Here is a 17445-nt window from a genome sequence, read left to right as displayed (position 1 = left end):
TGTGTTTCTATGGTGTGTGTGTGTGTGTGTGTGTGTGTGTGTGTGTGTGTGTGTGTGTGGTTTTTGCTACTGAATGCTTATAAAACAGGGCTTACCCACTGGTGGTCCTCACCGCCTTTGTGTAGACCTTTTTGTCTGTTTAGTTAGATAAGAATGCCTTTATTTGGAGCCTGCCATCTCCGATTCACTTTGCCCCTTAGGCTTATGTTTCCTGCAGGCTTAGCACAGCTGCTCATTTGTTTAATTTCATGACCAGCCCCAGAGGCTATTTCTCTCTCTCCTACCCCCACAAAGAGAGTAAGCATATAGAAATGTTTGTGGTTAAAAAGTGGGTTCTCTTAAATGCACATTGCTAAGTGAAAGAAGCCAGACTGAAAAGGCTACACACTGTATGATTCCAACCATGTGACATTCTGGAAAAGGCAAAACTGTGGAGACAGTAAAAAGAATCAGTGGTCGCCAGGGGTTGGGGAGAGGGAGGCAGGGATGGATGGGTGAAGCACAGAGGGTTTTTAGGGCAGTGAAATTATTGCATACGGAGCTATAATGGTAGATCCATGTCATTGTCCGTTTCTCCAAACCCATACAATGTACACCACCAAGAGTGAACCCTGATGTAAACTCTGGACTTGGGGGGATAATGGTGAATCAGTAGAGGTTCTTCAGTTTTAACAAATGTACCGCTGTGGTACAGGATGTCAATAATACGGCAGGCTTGTATGTGTGTAGGGATGGGATATACGGGAACTGTACTTTCTGCTCCATTTGGCTGTGAACCTAAAGCTGTTCCACAAAAGGAAGTCTTTTAGTTTTTAAAAAGCAGGTTCGGGCCAGATGTGGTGTCTCACACCTGTAATACTAGCACTTTAGGAGGCTGAGGCAGGTGGATCACCTGAGAGGTTGGGAGTTTGAGACCAGCCTGACCAATATGGCAAAACCCTGTCTCTACTAGAAACACAAAAATTAGGCCGGGTACAGTGGCTCATGCCTGTAATCCCAGTACTTTGGGAAGCCAAGGTGGGTGGATCACTTGAGGCCAGGAGTTCAAGACCATCCTGGCCAACCTGGTAAAACCCTGTCTCTACTAAAAATACAAAAATTAGGCCGGGCACGGTGGCTTATGCCTGTAATCCCAGCACTTTGGGAGGCCAAGGCGGGTAGATCACCTGAGGTCGGGAGTTTGAGAACAGCCCGACCAATATGGAGAAACCTCATCTCTACTAAAAATACAAAATTAGCCAGGCGTGGGGTCGTATGCCTGTAATCCCAGCTACTCGGGAGGCTGAGGCAGGAGAACTGCTTGAAACCGAAGGCAGAGGTTGTGGTGAACCAAGATCGTACAACTGCACTCCAGTTTGGGAGAAAGAGCGAAACTCCGTCTCAAAAAACAAACAAAAAAAAGTGGAGGCTGGGCGCAGTGGCTCACGCCTGTAATCCCAGCACTTTAGGAGGCTGAGGCAGAGAATTGCCTGAACCTGGGAGGCAGAGGTTGCAGTGAGCCAAGATTGCACCACTGCACTCCAGCCTGGGCAACAGAGCGAGACTCTGTCTCAAAAAAAAAAAAAAAAAAAAAACTGGGTTCTGATATATGCGAATGTGCATAGCAGCGTTATTTATAATAGGCAAAAAGTGGAGAAAACCCAAACGGCCGTCAGCTGATGAACAGATAGATAACGTGACATACCCATTCTGTGGAATACGGTTCAGCAGTGAAAAGAATTGAAGAACTGAGACACGCTGGAACCTGGATGAACCTGGAAAATATGATGCTAAGTGAAAGCCGAAACAAGGGAACACATAGTGTGTGATTCTGCTCATATGGAATGTCCACGATGAGACAGAGTGTGGATTAGCGGGTGCCTAGGTCTCAAGGGCATAGGGAGTTGGGGTGGTGATGGCTGAGCGGGGCAGGATTTCTTTTTGGGGTAATGAAATACTCTAAAATTGATTGTGATAATAGACATGTAACTCTATGAATATAATAAAAGGCATTGAGTTGTCCATATTAAATAGATACAGTATGTGGATGATATCTTAGTAAAACTAATTTTAATGACATTGAAGGGCTCTTACCAGCAGTCCTGACCTTCTGTTTGTTCCCCGCAGTTATAGGTGGGCATTTATTCCAGAAGTGGACACAGAGGACCCTGCCTTCCTGTCGGATATAGAGGAGAATCACCAAGAATGCAAACCCCACACTGTCAAGATTCTAGAACTTCTAAAATTAAAGTTTGGGGTAAGTGCTTTTCTTTTCTCTCTTCTTTTCTTTTCTTTCTTTTTTTTTTTTTTTTGAGGCAGAGTTTCACTCGGCCACCCAGGTTGGAGTGCAATGGTGTGGGCTTGGCTTACTGCAACCTCCACCTCCCAGGTTCAAGTGATGCTCCTGCTTTAGCTTCCTGAGTAGCTGGGATTACAGGAATGTGCCACCACACCTGGCTAATTTCGTTTTTGTTTTGTTTTGAGATGGAATCTCACTCTGTTGCCCAGGCTGGAGTGCAGTGGCGCAATCTCAGGTCACTGCAACCTCAGCCTCCTGGTTTCAAGCGATTCTCCTGTCAGCCCCTGGAATAGCTGGAACTACAGGCACATGCCACCATGTCTGGCTAATTTTTGTTTTTTTGTTTTGGGGTTTTTTTATTTTTTATTATTATTTTTTTTTTGAGACAAAGTCTCACTCTGTTGCCCAGACTGGAGTGCAGTGGGGAGATCTCAGTTCACTGCAACCTCCACCTCCCAGGTTCTAGCAATTCTCGCACCTCAGCTTCCCGAGTAGTTGGAACTACAGGCACGTGCCACCACACTTGGGGCTAATTTTTGTGTTTTTAGTAGAGACAGGTTTTCACCATATTGGTCAGGGTGGTCTCGAACTCCTGACCTCAGGTGATCCGCCTGCCTCAGCCTCCTGAAGTGCTGGGATTACAGGTGACAGCCACTGTGCCCAGCCTGCTTTTCTTTTTAAAAATTATATTCACGAGGCTGGTAATCCCAGCACTTTGGGAGGCCAAGGCGGGCAGATCACCAGAGGTCAGGAGTTCGAGACCAACCTGGCGAACATGGTGAAACTCCATCTTTACAAAAATACAAAAATTAGCTGGGCATGGTGACGGGTACCTGTAATCCCAGCTACTAAGGAAGCTGAAGCAGGAGAATTGCTTGAACCCTGGAGGCAGAGGTTGCAGTGAGCCGAGATCATGCTGCTGCACTCCAGCCTGGGCAACAGAGCAAGACTCTGTCTCAAAAAAAAAAAAAAAGGACCTTATTTCTTAGGTTTTGCCACATGCATGTGCTTCCCAGCCATCTAAAGCCCTCAGTAAAACCGTATCATTGCTATGGGTTTGTTTCTTCTGCAGGAAATCAGTAGCTCTGATGAGATCACCATGAAGACTGAGTTCCCGCTTCTGCGCCAACATTCTGTTTCCAGCATCAGGCAGTTGATGCCATTCTTCATGACTCTAAACTGTGCATTTAAAACCCAAAGACAGCTGCCTGCTGATACCCCAGGAGCTCCATTCTTGGACTTTCCTGTCACAGATAGCTCAAGGGTCTTAAAGCAACTGGAAGAATGCATCGAATATGATTTTCTGGAACATCCAGAATGTTAACCACGTGAGAGAGAATATGTTTAATCCATGTATTGGTACTTTACTGAAAACCAGGTTATATTCTAAAGAAGAAAGAAGGCAGGATAGCGCTTTTAAACAAGCCTATTTCCATTTTGAAAGTAGATTTCAGGCTAGGTGCGGTGGCTTACACCTGTAATCTCAGCACTTTGGGAGGCCAAGGCAGGCAGATCACATGAGGTCAGGAGTTCGAGACCAGCCTGACCAACATGGTGAGACCCTGTCTCTACTAAAAATACAAAAATTAGTTGGGTGTGGTGGCGGTGCCTGTAATCCCAGCTGCTTGGGAGGCTGAGGCACAGAATTGCTTGATTCCAGGAGGTGGAGGCTGCAGTGAGCTGAGATCGCGCCTCTGCAGCACTCCAGCTGGGTGACAGAATGAGACCATCTCAAAAAAAAAAAAAAAAAAGAAAGAAAGTAGATTTCAGCCAATTTGCTATTCAGCAACAGGACACACCTCCCTTAATGCCTTGTAATATATTTGAATCTGATTCTGCATTTCTTCCTCAATTTATGTAATGAAAATAAAATTAATATATCATCTAACAGTAGCACAAAATTTGTAATGTGAAGTATAAAGATAATGAAGAAGTTGTTTTCTTTGTTGAAGCAGTTATATGGGTCTTAGTATATTTCTCTAAAATTTAAACTTATTAAAAGAATGTTATTTTTAATCTTTCACACAAATGTCCTTTGAAGTGCTTATTTTGGTACTCCATTTTAAAACTAAAATACATTGTTTTCCAAGGACAATAATTGCCCCTCACCCATTCAGCAGAGGTAAGGTAATCTCAATGTATTCAAAGATAACCCCAATGAATTCAACCCTCACACATTAAAAATTACATGTTTGCCGGGCATGGTGGCTCATGCCCGTAATCCAAGCACTTTGGGAGGCCAAGCTGGGCAGATCACCTGAGGTCAGGAGTTCAAGACCAGCCTGAGCAACATGGAGAAATCCCGTCTGTACTAAAAATACAAAATTAGCTGGGCATGATGGTGCATGCCTGTAATCCCAGCTACTCAGGAGGCTGAGGCCGAAGAATCTCTTGAACCCGGGAGGTGGAGGTTGCCGTGAACCAAGATCGCACCATTGCACTCCAGCCTGGGCAACAAGGGTGAAACTCCATCTCAAAAAAAAAAAAAAAATCACGTTTGCACAGTTTAACAACATAAGTACAGGGTTTTAAATTTCTGACATCACGTTCTGTTCTGTTCTTTTTTTTTTTTTTCTTTTTTCCCCCTAAACGTTTAAAATATATTTCTAAACAGAATGGGCCGATTCAGTCCCAGTAACTGTTGCTCTCCATAGCAGAGCAACCCACAAAGACAGAACTGACTTTTTCCCATAATCAGGGGTGAAAAATATGCAACTTGTTTCTGAACCAGAACCACAATTTCTGCAGTTTAAAATGTTTCACTGCTATTATGGCCCTGGTAGAAATTATGTAGTTTGTTTTCTTCTTTAAAAAAAAAAAAAATTAAAAAAATTTCCTAAGACACTAAATCCTCAATCTGGAATGTAGATTCTGATCACAAAGCAGCTCAGTTAACCTAAAAAATGAAAAATTCCCATCGCCTGTCTCAGTAGAGCCTGAAAGGAGAGTAGTGTGGGGAACCCCAGTTTTGGTATGGAGAGTCACGGCCCCTTGAACCAGACAGAGACCGTTAGTAGCCATAGCTGGTGCTTCTTTCAGGATAAACTCGGATGTAGGAAGTTTCACCCTCATGAGAGCGGAATTTGGTGTCTTTAAGCAGGGCATACTCCATGTCTTCTTTTCTGGGATACTCAACCATCCCCGCACATCAGCATAACAGACATCTGGGCTTCTCACATGTGATCCTTCAGGTCCTGCCAACTGCATGATGGAGGAAGTCCATTTTTTCCATAAATAACATCCTGTGCATCTCGGGGGTCCTCGAAGCGCCCGAAGGCGAAGGGCACAAGACCGTGCCGGTTCTTGAGCTCGATCTCGCGGTTGCGGCTGTACTTGTAGCACAGGCCCTCCAGGTCCTCGCGCACGTCGGTCGGAAGGATCCCCACATAGATGCGCCGGTAGATGCGCCCGTCGCCCTCTCAGCGGCGCTGTCCGCCCAGCCCGACACCCACCCGCACCGCCAGACGCCGCGGGCCCGCCGCAGCCCGCATCGGCCTGCATCGCTGCTGCCGCCGCCTCAGCACGGTTCCCCCCGCCAGCGTCTGTTTTTTTGGTGTAGTGGTGTAGTGGCGTGATCTTGGCTCCCTGCAACCTCCGCCTTCCAGGTTCAAGCGATTATCCTGCCTCAGGCTCCCAAGTAGCTGGCATTACAGGTGCGCCACCATGGCCGGCTATTTTTTTTTTTTTTTTTTTTTTTGAGACACAGTCTTGCTCTGTCACCCGGGCTGGATGCAGTGACGCGATCTCGGCTCACTGCAACCTCCGCCTCCTGCATTCAAGCGATTCTCCTGCCTCTGGCTCCTGAGTAACTGGGATTACAGTTATGTACAGCGATGTCTGCAAAGATAGGGATTTAACAGCACTCATATCTTCATGTTCATAAAACAGTCCTACACGCGTGATGTACGTCTAGATATTTCCTTTTGTCACAGGATATAGCACAGTAGTTAAGCATATAGTCTCCGCAGTGCCTGGGTTTGACTCAGCCATGTACTGGTCTGCAGCATACTTTGTGTCTCAGTTTCCTCATCTTTAAGGTAGGAATATCCATGGTAACTACCTCTTACGGTGGTAGCAACTAACCAGTTCTGCCACTCTTGTGATCTTTAAGCAGTTTTTATCACACACCCAGCAGTAAAAATTAAGTTTCTCTCCAGCCCCAATATCTATAAGCTATGTGTTACGTTAATTTACTTGGGTTCCAACATGTGTATTTTATAAAACAGAGGATGGGGATTTTAAAAGTATGAGGACTGGGGCCGGGCGCGGTGGCTCACACCTGTAATCCCAGCACTTTAGGAGGCCAAGGCAGACGGATCACGAGGTCAAGCTATGGAGACCATCCTGGCCAACATGGTGAAACTCCATCTCCACTAAAAAAAAACAAGAATTATCTGGGCGTGGTGGCACCGCACGTGCCTGTAGTCCCAGCTACTCAGGAGGCTGAGGCAGGAGAATCACTTGAACCCGGGAGATGGAGGTTGCAGTGAGCAGAGATCACACCACTGCACTCCAGCCTGGCAACAGGGCAAGATTCCGTCTCAAAAGAAAAAAAAGTATGAGGACAGGCCAGTCATGGTGGCTCATGCCTGTAATTCTAGCTTTGGGAGGCTGGGGCAGGAGGATTACTGGAGTCCAAGAGTTTGAGACCAGCCTGGGCAACATGGCAAAACCCTGTCTCTATAAAAAATACCAAAAAAATTAGCCAGGTGTGGTGGTGCAAGCCTGTAGTCTCAGCCACTTGGGAAGCTAAGGCAGGCGGATTGACTGAGCCCCGAAGGCAAAGGTTGCACTGAGCTGTAATCACCCCACTGCACTCCAGCCTGGGTGACAGAGCAAGGCTCTGTTTCAAAAAACAGGAAAAATGAAGACAAACAAAATCACCAGTTTGTTCTTTTTAGTTTTTAGAGATAGAGTCTTGCTGTGTCACCCACGCTGGAGTAGAGTGGCATGATTATAGCTCACTGCAGCCTCGAACTCCTGGGCTCAAAGCGATCCTCCTGCCTCAGCCTCCTGAGTAGCTGGGACTACAGGTGCACACTACCATGCCCAGCCAACTTTTTGATTGTTAGTAGAGATGGGTGTATTAGTCCATTTTCACACTGCTATAAAGAACTACCTGAGCATGGGTAATTTATAAAGAAAAGAGGTTTAATTGACTCACAGTTCTCCATGGCTGGGGAAGCCACAGGAAACTTACAATTATGGAAGAAGGCAAAGGGGCATATATAGCAAGGCACATCTTACATGGCGGCAGGAGACAGAGTGAAGGGGGGAACTGTCACACACTTTAAACCATCAGATCTCATAAGAACTCACCATCGGCCGGGCGCGGTGGCTCAAGCCTGTAATCCCAGCACTTTGGGAGGCCGAGACGGGCGGATCACGAGGTCAGGAGATCGAGACCATCCTGGCTGACACGGTGAAACCCCGTCTCTACTAAAAAGTACAAAAAAAAAAACTAGCCGGGCGAGGTGGTGGGTGCCTGTAGTCCCAGCTACTCGGGAGGCTGAGGCAGGAGAATGGCATGAACCCGGGAGGCAGAGCTTGCAGTGAGCCAAGATCACACCACTGCACTCCAGCCTGGGCGGCAGAGCGAGACTCTGTCTCAAAAAAAAAAAAAAAAAGGCCGGGCGCGGTGGCTCACGCCTGTAATCCCAGCACTTTGGGAGGCCGAGGCGGGCGGATCACAAGGTCAGGAGATCGAGACCACGGTGAAACCCCGTCTCTACTAAAAATACAAAAAATTAGCCGGGCGCGGTTGTGGGCGCCTGTAGTCCCAGCTACTCGGGAGGCTGAGGCAGGAGAATGGCGTGAACCCGGGAGGCGGAGCTTGCAGTGAGCCGAGATCGCGCCACTGCACTCCAGCCTGGGCTGGGCGACAGAGCGAGACTCCGTCTCAAAAAAAAAAAAAAAAAAAAAACTCACCATCATGAGAACAGCATGGGGGAAACTGCCCCTTGATTCAATCACCTCCCACCAGGTCCCTCCCGCAACAGCAACACGTGGGGATTACAATTCTATGTGAGATTTGGATGGGGACACAGAGCCAAACCATATCACAGGAGTCTCTCTATGTTGTCCAGGTCAGTCTCCTGGGCCCAAGCAATCCTCCTGCCTTGGCATCCCAAAGTGCCGAGGTTACAGGTGTGAGCCACCACACATGGCCTGATATTTTTTTCTTAGCCCCCAACAATGAGCTTCTGCACCCTCTTTGGAGACAACTGCTGTAACTCAGTTTGTCCCAGAAGTAGGCCATATGTGGCCGTAGGACCAAAGAGTCGCTACACCAAGGGCAGGCAGTGTTTTGGAAGGGCTGGTGTTTGCCAAGGGTGGCTGTGGCAAACAATGAGAACAGACTGGGAATTCTCACTGAGCAGAGGGTTGAACACACGGAGCTTCAGGGAGTGCTGGTGTGGGCATAGCCCGTGTGTATGTGGGCAAGAAATGAGCCCTACCGTAGCAGCCAGGGTGTGCTCAGGACTTCATGTGCATGATTTTATTACCACCCCTCAGAAAGTGGGGACGCTTGGCCCATTCTACAAAGCCAGCAGAACTGAGGCGCAGAGAAGCAGGGTGAAGAATCGAAACCTAGGTCTCTCACTAGTGCTCTGTGTTGTCAACCGCAGTGCTGAGAAAGTTAAACAGGAACCAGATAGCTGGGGCTGTCTGGTCATGTGTGGAAGAGACAGTTTCTGAGACTGCCCCACCCAGTTACAACTTCCTGCTAAACCAGCTCCTGCCAGGCCCACAGCAGAGGAGATGGGAGATCATACATGGAGAGGAGGTTCCCCGCTTACAAGGCGTGATGAAGTGTGTTTTAAAGGAGAGCAAGCCTTACTTTCCAGTATTTGCACACAATGCCCAATTGAAAATTAGTAGAAGTAGCTGGAATCATGGAGATCATTGATGAAGACTGTAAAGTTTTAAACAACTGTCTTGGGGGGCAGATTCTGTGCTATCGGTCTTAAATGCTCTGAGGTAAAAGAATGCAGCTGTCGGCTGGGCATGGTGGCTCACGCCTGTAATCCTAGCACTTTGGGAGGCCGAGGCAGGGGGATCACAAGGTCAGGAGTTCCAGACCAGCCTGGCCAATATGACCAAACCCCGTCGCTACAAAAATTAGCCAGGTGTGGTGGTGGGTGCCTAAAATCCCAGTTACTCAGGAGGCTGAGGCAGGGGAATTGCTTGAACCTGGGAGGTGGAGGTTGCAGTGAGCTGAGATTGCACCACTGCACTCCAGCCTGGGCAACAGAGCAAGACTCCATCTCAAAAAAAAAAAAAAAAAAAGTTAACAATAGTAAAAGTTGTATGTATCTTTTACTACAGTGAAAAAAATTAAAAACAAAACACTGTGGGCTGAAAGTGGGGGCAGGGGAGAGAAGTGTGATTGTTCTGCAGCTGGAGAGAGCCGGGGCTCCGCCTTCTCCGAGGAGCAAGCGCCTGTCCCATCCTCAGAGGTGTTTTTCACCCCTAAGTCAACCAGAAGCAGATGAGAGGTAGCAAATTAAGCAGAAGCTTGCCCTTCAATGTTTTGGCTATAGAAATGGAAGTCACTTGACATTTTACCCTAAACTGATGTTATAATAATGACTTTTGGGAACAGATGGCCCTTCTCTTTAGCCTCCTTCCTGGCGGCCACTTATCTGTCTCTTCTGCCTCCTTCAACCACTCAGCATTATCATCTCTTGCACTTCATAACATATGCCATTCCATCTGCTTGATATTATTTTATCCTCCTCCTCCACCTGGCAGAGTCCTAGTTAAGTCATTTGTTGGTTTATTTAACAAATAGATGGGAGCCAGTCTGAGACCTGGTTCTGAGAAGCTTCCTGCTCTCTTTCTGTACTTCCTCAGGTACAGGGAGGAACTTTGTCACAGGGTGGCCTTATGATTGCACCTAAAAACGTAGTTGCCCACTGCTGGCTGTGGGGCAGGAGTACTTTTTGAAACAAACAGGGTCTCTATCTTCAGTTCCTAGCAGTGTCTGGCATATATAGATGCCCGGTACGTGACTAAATAAACATGAAGATTGATGTATCTGCCCAAGGTGGTGCTAGAAGGAAGAGAGAAGGTACTAAACCAAATGTTTCATCAATTAATTTGTAGGACTAGACAGGTGGGGGGCTCAGAGAACAGTGGGTTTTCTGCCCCAAACTTGGACATTTCATCATCTTAATAATCATCTCCCCAAGGCAGATGCTATTTCACTGATCACCCACCTTTTGCTCACGAGGATGCTCTACCTGGCATGTTTTTTTTTTTTTTTTTTTTTTTTTTTTTGGAGAGACAGGGTCTTGCTCTGTTGCCCAGGCTGGAGTGCAGCAGCGTGATCTCAGCTCACTGCAACCTCTGTCTCCCGGATTCAAGTGATTCTTGTGCCTCAGCCTTCTAAGTAGCTGAGACTACAGGCATGCACCAGCACGCCTGGCTAAATTTTGTATTTTTAGTAGAGACAGGGTTTCACCATGTTGCCCAGGCTGATCTCGAACTCCTGACCTCAAGTGATGTGCCCACCTCGGCCTCCCAAAGTGCTGGGATTACAGGCGTGAGCCACCATGACTGGCTCTTTTTTTTTTTTTCTTTTGAAACAAGGTCTCACTTTGGCTTTGTTGCCCAGGCTGAAGTGCAGTGTCGTGATCATGGCTCAGTGCAGCCTCAACCTCCCAGGTTCAGCCTCCTGTGTAACTGGGACCACAGGTGTGTGCCACCATGCCCAGTTAATGTTTTTATTTTTATTTCGTTTTATTTTTGAGATGGAGTCTGGCTCTGTTACCCAGGCTGAGTGCAGTGGCTCAATCTTGGCTCACAGCAACCTCCACCTCCCGGATTCAACAATTCTCCTGCCTCAGCTCCCAGAGTTGCTGGGATTACAGGCATCCACCACCACGCCGAGCTAATTTTTGTATTTTTAGTAGAGACAAGATTTCACCATATTGGTCAGGCTGGTCTCAAATTCCTGACCTCAGGTGATCTGCCCGCCTCGGCCTCCCAAAGTGCTGGGATTACAGGCATGAGTCACTGCACCTGGCCTGTTTTTTATTTTTTGAAGAGACTGGATCTCCCTATATTGCCCAGGCTGGTCTCAAATTCCTGGGCTCAAGCAATCCTCCCACCTCAATTTCCTAAAGTGCTGGAATTACAGGTGTGAGCCACCACACCGAGCTCCCTGACATGCTTTTTACCTCTTCCCTGCTGGTTCCAGCACTACCCAGCTTCAGTCCAACCCCACTAAAGCATCTCGGTGAAGACAGCCAGCATGAGTCCCTGCTGGTTCCAGGACCACCCATCTTCGGTCCAACCCCACTAAAGCATCTCAGTGAAGACCACCCATGCTGTCTTTACTAGGCTTGTCCATAAGTCTCACTGGACCCTTTGACAAGCAAACAGAACTCGGTGAACAGCTGCACTTCTTGCAGCTCTTTGTGTTATGTGAATGGTACTGCGTTAAATAAGAAGTACTCAATCAAATATTGTTCTGTGTTTCTCCTCGTATTATGTTTTGTTTGTTTCCATCTTATCCAAGATAACAATCTAAATTTCGTGGTTGGATGTGGTGGCTCACGCCTGTAATCCCTACGCTTTGGGAGAGATCACTTGAGGTCAGGAGTTCGAGACCAGCCTGGCCTACATGGTGAAACCCTGTCTCTACAAAAAATACAAACATTAACCGGATGTGGTGATGCATGCCTGTAATCCTAGCTACTTGGGAGGCTGAGGCAGGAGAATCGCTTTAACCCAGTGGGGCAGAGGCTGCAATGAGCCCAGGTCGCACTACTACATTCCAGTCTGGGTGAAAGAATGAGACTCTGTCTCAAAAGAATAAATAAATGATAAATAAAATAAATAAATTGTGTCAGGAAACAGACAAGTTGTTTAATGTTTTGGGAGGGGTAGTTCTTGTGGCCAGCTGAAGACGATGATTGGCCTAATAGCAACCGATTAGGTTAATGCTGTTTGAAATGCTTGTTCCCCGGTGCCATAAAGAACTAGCACTTGAACATAAATTTAATTTACTCAGCAATGCCATTTTTACTTCCTGCAGAAAGGGTACAGTCACCAGCAGTTTTGCCACACGAGTACACGGAACAAAGGAGACAGGGTCATTTATACTGCTGTGTCCGGTTTCCATTGGCTGAAACGGGACCTCACATTCTGTATTTGTCCCGATTGGCTAGCAACTTAGAACTTTTTAAAAGAGGCAAAGGTAGAGGAGAACAAAGGAAAGAGGAAGGCCAGGCGCAGTGGCTCATGGCTGTAATCCCTGAACTTTGGGAGGCTGAGGTGGGCAGATCACGAGGTCAGGAGATTGAGACCATCCTGGCTAACATGGGGAAACCCCATCTCTACTAAAAATACAAAAAAAATTAGCCGGGCCTGGTGGCGGGCGCCTGTAATCCCAGCTACTCAGGAGGCTCAGGCAGGAGAATGGCGGGAACCCAGGAGGCGGAGCTTGCAGTGAGCTGAGTTCGCACCACTGCACTCCAGCCTGGATGACAGTGCAAGAAAAGAAAGGAGGAAGTAACTTGTGGAATGCTGAGAAAGGTGAAAACACCTTCAAATAAGGAAGAGGAGCAGGCTATGACCTAATGCTTGCTTGGACCAGTATAAGCATGCCCAGGCAAATATTTAGGCTAATTTGTGGGAGCGAAGAACATAAAGTACATTGATTTCTTTATCGCGGCTAGCAGATATTTGAGAATGTTAGCACAGGTCTTTGAATACATTTTGCTTCTAAGAGAAGTTACTATTTATTCCTAATTAAATGGGGAGGAAAGTCTTTGAAGAGGAACCTCTACTTTACGTTTTACAATTTGTACACATGAAGCTAGGCAGGCACCATGACACACCTGTAGTCCCAGTTACTCAGGAGGTTGAAGCAGGAAGATTGATTGAGACCAGGAGTTTGAGACAAGCCTTGGCAATGTAGCAAGACCACATCTGTACAAAAAATCAGAAAATCAGCTGGGCATGGCGGCACAAACCTGTAGTCCCAGCTACTCAGGAGGCTGAGGCAGAAAGATAACTTGAGCCCAGGAGTTCAAGGCTGAGGTGACTTATGATCGAGCCACTGCACTCCAGCCTGGGCAACAGAGTAAGACCCTGTCTCAAAAAGAAAAAAAAAAAAAAATCTGCATAATCAATATCACAAGCAAGGTAAAAGATAAATGGTAAACTGAGAAAAATATTTTAGACTCCTATCACAAAGAGTTTATTTCTCCAATACTTGAAGAATGCCTACCAAAAGAAAAATGGGCAATGGATATAAATAGGGAGTTTACCAAAAAATACAGTTGGCCTTGACACATGTAAAAATATGCTGAAATTTACAATGTTAGAAACAAATAAAAATTGTTCTGAGATATTATTCACTGATCATCTGCAGGTATCAATAAGGGAAAACAGGATACCCCATATATTGCAGGTGGGAATATAAATTGGTTCAACCTTTCTGGAAGAAATTTGTCAATTTCTATCAAAATTACAAATGCATGTACCTTTTGACCCAGCAAATCTATTTCCAGGAATTTATCTGATATATGTGCATATGTGCAAAATGACTTATGTACAAGTTATACATTAAAGTAGTACTGGCTAGGTGTGGTGGCTCACGCTGTAATCCCAGCGCCTTGGGAGGCTGAGGCAGGTGGATCACTTGAAGTCAGTCAGGAGTTCAAGACCAGCCTGGCCATCATGGTGAAACCCCATATATACTAAAAATACAAAAATTAGCCAGACATGGTGGCATGTCCTTGTAATCCCAGCTGCTCAGGAGGCTGAGGCAGGAGAATCTCTGAACCCGGGGGGTCGGAGGTTGCAGTGAGCTGAGATCGTGCCCCTGTACTCCAACCTGGGTGATAGAGTGAGACCCTGTTTCAAAATAAATCAATAAATAAAATATAAAGTAGTATTGATAGTAACATAAGTTTGGAGACAAACTCTGTGTTCTCCAGTAGGAGACTGGCTAAATAAATTGTGATACATCAATTTAATGGAATATTATGAAGCTGCAAAATACTGTGAGGAAGCTCTTTTTTTTTTTTTTTTTCTGAGACGGAGCCTCGCTCTGGAGACTGGAGAGCAGTGGTGCGATCTTGGCTCACTGCAACCTCTGCCTCCCAGGTTCAAGCAATTCTCCTGCCTCAGCCTCCTGAGTAGCTAGGGTTATAGGCGTGCGCCACCACGCCCAGATGGTTTTTGTATTTTTAGTAGAGACGGGGTTTCACCATGTTGGCCAGGCTGGTCTTGAGCTCCTGACCTCTGGTGATCCACCTGCCAAAGTGCTGGGATTACAGGCATGAGCACCGGCCAGAGGAACTTCTTAATAGCCTTGTCTTTTGGCACACATGGGGCACAGTTTGTGCAGCGAATTGGCTGCATGTGGCCGCTGCCCCTTTTGGCAGGACCATTATTCGTTTCCTTTGTATCTTTAGTAGAGGCTGGGTTTCACTATTTTGGCCAGCCTAGTCTGAAACTCCTGACCTCAAGTGATCCGCCGCCTCAGACTCCCAAAGTCCTTATCTTTGTCATCTTGGAGGCGAGGACCCAAGAGAGCAAATAGGGATTTGTTTGTTTTTTGTTTGTTTGTTTTTTTATGTTGTTTTGTTTTGGGTTTTTGTTTTTGTTTTTGTTTTGAGACAGGGTCTCACCCTATTGCCCAGACTGGAGTGCAGTGGCAGGATCAAGGCTCACTGGAGCCTCAACCTCTCTGGCTTAATCGATCCTCCCACCTCAACCTTCCAAGTAGCTGGGACCACAGGCGTGCACCACCACACCCAGCTGATTTTAAAAAATATTTTGTAGAGACAGGGTTTCACTATGTTGCCCAGGCTGCTCTCAAACTCCGGGAACCAAGTGATCCTCCCACCTCAGCCTCCCAAAGTGGCAGGATTACAGGATTACAGGCATGAGCCACCACATCTGGAGTAGTTTTTATAATTTAAAAAAATCCTGGCCGGGCGCAGTGGCTCACGCCTGTAATCCCAGCACTTTGGGAGGCCGAGGTGGGTGGATCATGAGGTCAGGAGATTGAGACCTTCCTGGCTAACACGGTGAAACCCTGACTCTACTAAAAATACAAAAAAAATTAGCCGGGCGTCGTGGCTGGCACCTGTAGTCCCAGCTACTCGGGAGGCTGAGGCAGGAGAATGGCCTGAACCCGGGAGGCAGGAGCTTGCAGTGAGCCAAGTTCTCGCCACTGCACTCCAGCCTGGGCAACAGAGCGAGACTTAGTCTCAAAAAAAAAAAAAATCATTTTATACCAACCTCTTGTAAGTTTAACCTCTACTTGATTGCCATCTGCTTCTCTTATATAAGTAAAACTTGGGAATGTAGAATTAATTTCACAGTATGTTATTATTGTGTTAAAAAAAAAAGTGGGGAAGTGGGACGGGCAAGAATTTGTATGTATAGGTATATATTTACTTAGACATGAATAGACTATTTTCTATTCCTATTGCTGCTGTAACAGATTACTGCAAATTTAGTGGCTTAAGACCACAGAATTCCGGGCTTGGTGTCTCATACCTGTAATCCCAACACTTTGGGAGGCTGAGGCAGGTGAATCACAAGGTCAGGAGTTCAAGACCAGCCTGACCAACATGGTGAAATCCTGTATCTACTAAAAATACAAAAAATTAGCTGGGCATAGTGGCAGGTGCCTGTAATCCCAGCTACTTGGGAGGCTGAGGCAGGAGAATTGCTTGGACCCGGGAGGCGGAGGTTGTAGTGAGCCGAGATCATGCCACTGTACTCCAGCCCAGGTGACAGAGTGAGACTCTGTTTCAAAAAACAAAAAAACAAAAACAAAAACAAAACAAAACAAAGAAAACAAGACTACAGAAATGTATTCTCTTCCAGTCCTGGAGGCCAGACGTCCAAAACGAGTTTCACTAGGCTGAAGCCAAGGTGTCCACAGGGTCTCGATCCCTCTGGAGGCCCTAAGGGCTCTAGGATGCAGTCTCTTGCCTTTCCAGCTTTCAGAGCTGCATCACCTACATTCCTTGGGTCAAGGCCCCTTCTCCATTTTGAAAGCTAGAAGCACAGCATCTTCTCGTCTCTCTCTGCTTCAGCAGTCAAATAATCTTCTGTTGGCTCATGCCTGTAATCCCAGCACTTTGGTAGGCTGAGGCAGGCAGATCACCTGAGGTCAGGAGTTTGAGACCAGTCTGGCCAACATGGTGAAACCCCGTTTGTACTAAAATTACAAAAAATTAGCTGGGCATGGTGGTTTGTGCTAGTAGTCCCAATTACTCGGGAGGCTGAGGCAGGAGAATCGCTTGAACCTGGGAGGCAGAGGTTGCAGTGAACTGAGATCATGCCATTGCATTCCAACCTGGGTGACGGAGTGAGATTTCATCTGAAAAATAAAAAATAAAAATTAGCTGGGTGTTGTGGCACACGCCTATAATCCCAGCACTTTGTGAGGCCGAGACAGGATCACGAAGTCAGGAGATCGAGACCATCCTGGCTAACACGGTGAAATCCCGTCTCTACTAAAAATACAAGAAAATTAACCAGGCATGGTGGTGGGCGCCTGTAGTCCCAGCTACTCAGGAGGGTGAGGCAGGAGAATGGCGTGAACCCAGGGGCAGAGCTTGAGATCTTGCCACTGCACTCCAGCCTGGGCGACAGAGCAAGACTCCGTCTCAAAAAACAAAAACAAAAACAAGGCTCTAGCACCTTTTAAAGGTCTGAATAGGAAACATTTGTCATCTTTGTCTCTAAGGGCAGCCAGTATAAAGACTTCAAAAGAACCTTGGTCTCCACAATCTTTTTTCCTTTTTTTTTTTTTTTTGAGATGGAGCCTCTCTCTCTTGACCAGGCTGGAGTTCAGTAGGGTGATCTCGGCTCACTGCAACCTCCACCTGCCGGGTTCAAGTGATTCTCTTGCCTCAGCCTCCTGAGTAGCTGGGATTATAGGTGCCCACCACTATGCCTGGCTTTTTTTGTTGTTGTTGTTGGTATTTTTAGTAGAGGTGGGGTTTCACCATGTTTGGCCAGGCTGGTCTCGAACTCTTGACCTCAAATGATCCACCCACCTTGACCTCCCAAAGTGCTGGGATTACAGGCGTGAGCCCCCACACCCAGCCTCCACAATCTTTTATCTTAACCTGAACATTTCCTTTCTGTTGATCCCAGGTCTTTAGACAAACTCAACCAATTGT

At 46.7% G+C, this 17445-nt stretch overlaps 1 protein-coding gene and 1 pseudogene across 4 annotated transcripts in view; one reads left to right on the top strand and one right to left on the bottom strand.

Moving 5' to 3' along the window:
* Nucleotides 1-4307, top strand: part of DOP1B (DOP1 leucine zipper like protein B) — a 123384-nt gene extending 119077 nt beyond the window's left edge. For all 4 annotated transcript variants that reach the window (XR_012432013.1, XM_045387792.2, XM_045387793.2 and 1 more), the window contains 2 exons: nt 2107-2236; nt 3351-4307. Coding sequence is in view for 3 of the 4 variants with exons in the window: in XM_045387792.2 (XP_045243727.2) it covers nt 2107-2236; nt 3351-3602 (382 nt within the window). In the remaining variant the exon portion in view is untranslated. The remainder of the gene's footprint in view (nt 1-2106; nt 2237-3350) is intronic.
* Nucleotides 4308-5204: 897 nt separating this feature from the next.
* LOC102142060 (serine/arginine-rich splicing factor 9 pseudogene) lies at nt 5205-11568 on the bottom strand (annotated as a pseudogene).
* Between the last annotated feature and the right edge of the window lie 5877 nt (nt 11569-17445).

This window comes from Macaca fascicularis, chromosome 3 (genome assembly GCF_037993035.2).
Source record: "Macaca fascicularis isolate 582-1 chromosome 3, T2T-MFA8v1.1".
In the NCBI taxonomy this organism is placed as follows: Eukaryota; Metazoa; Chordata; class Mammalia; order Primates; family Cercopithecidae; genus Macaca; species Macaca fascicularis.
The sequence above is the reverse complement of the archived record's forward strand: the minus strand, read 5'-3'. Positions and strand labels throughout refer to the sequence as shown.